This window comes from Humulus lupulus, chromosome X, assembly GCF_963169125.1.
Source record: "Humulus lupulus chromosome X, drHumLupu1.1, whole genome shotgun sequence".
Classification (NCBI taxonomy): domain Eukaryota; kingdom Viridiplantae; phylum Streptophyta; class Magnoliopsida; order Rosales; family Cannabaceae; genus Humulus; species Humulus lupulus.
The window spans coordinates 165,782,787-165,787,782 of NC_084802.1; the positions used below are offsets into that span (position 1 = coordinate 165,782,787).

At 41.9% G+C, this 4,996-nt stretch overlaps 1 protein-coding gene across 1 annotated transcript; it reads left to right on the plus strand.

Moving 5' to 3' along the window:
* The first annotated feature begins 269 nt into the window (after nt 1-269).
* On the plus strand, nt 270-1,508 carry LOC133806431 (uncharacterized). Its single transcript, XM_062244532.1, has 2 exons — nt 270-403; nt 1,088-1,508. The coding sequence occupies exons 1-2, from the start codon at nt 270-272 to the stop codon at nt 1,506-1,508; spliced, it is 555 nt and encodes a 184-aa protein (XP_062100516.1).
* The last annotated feature ends 3,488 nt before the right edge of the window (nt 1,509-4,996 follow it).

Genomic DNA, 4,996 nt, shown 5'->3' on the forward strand with positions numbered 1-4,996 from the left:
ATGTAGACGGCTCATCTACCGACTAGTTGTCTGGAGTCGGTCTCACTCTAATCACCCCCGAAGGGCAGCACATCCATTGTGCACTTCATTTTGGATTTGAGGCATCCAATAACGAAGAAAAATATGGAGCACTAATTGCAGGCCTAAGATTGGCCAAAGATGTGAAAGCTCAATCCTTGGAAATATATAGCGACTCAAAGCTAGTTTTCAACCACATCCCCAAAGAATATGTAGCTCGGGGAGAGAAAATGATGGCCTATCTTAGTAAAATGAACGATTTGCTCACTCAGATTAAGAGATACACCATTCAACTGATAGCTAGAGAAGAAAATGCCATGGCAGATGCACTGGCTAGGCTGGCCAGCAGTGCCGTGGTGGACAAAGCCAATTTAGTCCCCATTGAGTATCTGGACAGACCCAGTATCAACCTGCCCGAACCAGTCCTTCTAATAGACAACACTACATCCTAGATGACCTCGATTGCTGCTTATCTAGAGCATAGAATCCTGCCCAACAGTCATAACGAGTCTAGAAAATTGATAAGGAAAGTTGCTTGGTACCTCATCCTGGAAGGGTCATGTACAGAAGAGGATTTTTAATGCCATTGCTTAGGTGCGTCAACCAAATAGAATCTGGACAACTTCTTGAAGAGGTACATGCTGGGGGGTAGAGCCTATCTATGAAAATTCTAAGGCAAGGCTACTTCTGGCCAACTATGAATGAGGACTCCATATCGCATGTTCGAAAATGTGACAAGTGTTAGAGATTTGCAAAAATCCCCCGAGCAGCCCTAAATGAACTAACACAAATGCAAACTCCATGGCCCTTTGCCATTTGGGGGATCAACCTTATTGGTTAGTTCCCAAAAGGAATGGGGGGAGTACAGTACACGGTAGTAGCAGTGGATTACTTTACCAAATGGACGAAGGCTGAGCTGTTGGGAACGATCACTTCCAAGAAAGTCTTGGACTTTGTGGTAAAAAAATATAATTTGAAGGTTTGGTCTACCCCACAAAATAGGGCCTGACAATGGCACACAGTTAGACAACTAGGTATTTACTGATTTCTGCACTAAACATGGCATCAGAAAAAGCTTCTCAGCAGTCTCACACCCACAAGCAAATGGACAGGTAGATGCAGTTAACAAGACTCTCAAAGACACTTTGAAAAAACATTTAGAAAAGGCTAAGCGAAACTGGCCTGAGAAACTACCTGAAGTACTATGGTCATATAGGACTATCGAGCGAACAACTACTGGAGATACCCTCTTTGCACTCACATATGGGTATGGAGTGATGTTGCTCGTAGAGGAGACTCCACCATCTCACAGGCGCACAGCTTATGACCAAGATGGTAATCACCAACTGTTAGCTGAATCCTTGGACCTAATTGAAGAAAGACGCAAAAAGTCCAATGTACGCCTGGCCGCCCATCAACAAAAAGTTGCCCAGTACTTCAATTCTAGAGTTAAGGAACGAAAATTTGACGTAGGAGACCTAGTCTTATGAAGAATATTCCCAGAAACTCGAGATGCTTCAGCAGGTGTACTAGCCCTAACTGGGAAGGCCCTTACCAGGTCACGGAGATAGGACCATCCGACACATACAACCTCGTGCGGTATAACCAAGATCTCCAACTGGTACCTGTCCCCCATTATTGGAATGGGGAACACCTAAGGTAGTACTACCAATAAGATTTCTTTTAAGTAATCGTTGACTGGCCGGTACATACACCTGCACGATTTGCCCATTTATTGTAATAATTAATGTTTATGAATATAAGCTACTGTGCAGCGATGCAGCTTGTATGGTTAATTTTTAATCAATAAGACACATTTTGTCAATTCTTACAAGCCTTTATTTTTACAATGATTATCTTGCTAACTAGTGAATTACATCACGGATTCTCGGCAGTGTATGAAACCTTTGCAGGTTTTGGCAAACCCAAGTGGGCCCGAATAGGTTATTACGAACAGCTCTGGTCAATTAGCAATTGACCAAGAGGATAACCCAAGAGTTATGAATCCCACTCGGTCACTTGGGGGCACTATAATCATACCTAGACAAGAAGAGAAAAAAAAAAGAGTAATTAAAAGGGCTTAGAAGCGTTAATTTTTATTGATGTTAAAGTGCTTGCGCGTTGCGCGGTATACCAAGCAACAAAAAGAGCCATAAAACAATTTCTGTAGATAGGGTTGAACAGTATTGTTTACTACTCATTCAAAAAAATTGATTAGCTCCAATCAACAAACAGAGTCGCATAGCTCCAAACAAAAAACAGCATACATCAAGCAGTAATGAAAGACAAAGTACGAGCAGATGCATACCCAAATAAAAATATCGTATAGACATGTGTTAAAGGGTGCTCGAGATTAAAAGCTGCTAGGCTCAACTGATGCTTCAACAAAAGGAAAATAAATGAGCGAGAATAAATGTTGCTTAGCTCAGTCACCTTCGTTTAGGCGTAAACTATAAAATAGAAGACATAAAGATATTTCAAGAGACAGGGATGTGTTGCTCGGGGTCAACAAAAGTCTACTATTTTGTTACGAACCCAAGAATTTAAGAAAGTGCTCAAACCGAAATTGTAAAGCCCTACTGCCTTAGCGTAGTTACCAAGTGAGTTCAAAACGTGCAATTAACTCGCTAAATGAGGTTTTAAGACAAAAGTGTAATTAAACCATCAACAGAGTCATATACTTTGCTTATAATTTCATTCATTGAAAATTATAAAGTGTTTAACATTCCGGATCCAAAAATACAGTATATAAATATTTACAACTCAATTATATGATTAAAGTGGACTAAACGAAAAACTATAATTTAGTACGACACATCTCCCAAAAACACCCCTGGCCGTGGCAGCCAGGCAGGACAAACATGTACGCGCCGCTTCACGCTCTCCGTACTCATGGTTGGTCGACTTTTCCCTTGCCCTTACCTGCACCATAGAGCACCCGTGAGCTGAAGCTCAGCAAGAAAAACCACACAAGCAGATAACATATGCATTTCTATCATTCAGCATATAAATAAAGCTATAATGGGCTAAACACATACGGCCATGCCATCCTAGGCACTCTACCAGGCATCCTATTGGGTCTTGCCCTGGCAACTCGCACTCCGCGTGCTAAACGCTTCTCCCGGCCCCTTGCCGTTCTTGGCCTTCACCATTCCTGGCCTTCATCGTTCTCGACCTTCGCTGTTCCTGGTTCTTGTCGTTCATTCACATATATGCACACATAGCATAACTAAACAAGTATTTAAACATGCATAAGCGCAATCAATGGGCTACTCCCTGCAACAGAAACTATAGGGCCTCATCTTGCTCTATGGGTACAGAAGCTTTCTTACCTGTGTCCCGAGCCTCGCTTGAAACCTAGTCACAACACATACATAGCACTCTAATTACTAACAAATTCATAAACATCTCCTAGAACAAATCTCGTGCTCTCGGGACCTCCCATTTCCCCACACAAGGTAGCAAAAGCATCCCCGAGCCCCCTAAGTAGAAACCCTAAAAACACAATTTCCCCTTCCCAGAAATTAGCCTAGCGCCGCGGCAAAACCCTACAGGGGCCGCGACGGCCAGAAAACTGGGTTTTTCCCAACGATTTTCCAAGGCCAAAACTCCAAATCAATACCCAAGTACTCCCAAGTCCCCAATTCGACCTAGAATTCATATAAACAATATAGCAACTTATGAACACCAAAAACACACTCAAACACTCCTCCAAAATCAGAATCACAAAATGGTTTAAAACTTTATAAAATTTAAACCACTAACTAGAAAAATTAAACCATAACAGAGCATAAACCTCAAAAATGCATGAAACTCTTACCTGAAGTGGAAATTCGACCTTGAGCTCCTATCCCAATCCAATTCCAATAATCCCAATCTGAACCTCACACCAATAATCCACAAGACAACACATAATTCAACCCTCAAACGATAACATTCTTGGCTGAATTCTACAAAATAACAACTTAGAATCCTTACCTTAAATATGCAGAACAACCTCTAGCTTTCTTGGCTTGATTCCCCACTTGAGGCCACAAAAATTAGAGGTCCTTCCTTCCTTCCTAGTTTCTAGTTCTCTTTAGAGCTGCCCAAACATAACCCTTGCGTAAGCCAAAATGAGAAAACGTTCCAAGCTTTGCCTTTGCCAAAGTTTATCTACCACCTAAGCCAAATGACCCAATTTCCCTCCCTTCTAACTTAGATTCTAACTAATCCACCAGGGTAGCCTAGATTTTCCTTAGCCTCTTGCAAGAATTCCACTTTCCCACTTAAAAAAACTATCCTAAAGAGTTACCTATGGTTACCCGAGTTACCGAAATGCCGTAAACCACTAATTATTCCCCCAGTGACTATCTTGCTAAACCTCTCCCTGGGACTATCTTGGACCGTGCAACACAATTATATCATCACTGACACGTGGTATCAATCACAATATATTTACAAATATTGCATTTATGCCCTCAGCGGGCTAATATTACAAATACGCCCCTAGCAACCAAATGGGGCCCACATGCATATTTAATTCCCCTAAACATACATTCCTAACCACATATTTATCAAATTCACATATTAACAAAATAAATCAATTATTGCCCTCCAGGCACGCTAATCAAGGCCCTAAGCCTCATTACAAATTTGGGACGCTACAACTATCCCCTCCTTAAAGAAATTTCATCTTCGAAATTACCTGAACAACTCGGAATACTGCTCCCGCATATCTAATTTAAGTTCCCACGTCGCCTCCTCTACCTTGCAGTTCTTCCACATCACTTTCACCCAGGCGATGGTCTTGCTCCGCAAGACTTTGTCCTTCCGGTCAAGAATCTGTACCGGCTTCTCCTCATATGACAAATCCTGATCTAGCTCCAAGTTCTCATAACAAACACGTGTGAATAATCTGATACATACATCTGGAGCTCGGATGCGTGCAACACATTGTGAACCCCTGACAAGGATGGAGGCATCGCCAATCTGTAAG

Bases quoted from the DNA above. Each gene is read 5' to 3' on its own strand.
- LOC133806431 (XM_062244532.1), top strand. From the start codon at position 270: ATGAACGATTTGCTCACTCAGATTAAGAGATACACCATTCAACTGATA. The intron at 404-1,087 runs GTATCTGGACAG...ACATGGCATCAG, and splicing joins GCCAATTTAGTCCCCATTGA to AAAAAGCTTCTCAGCAGTCT.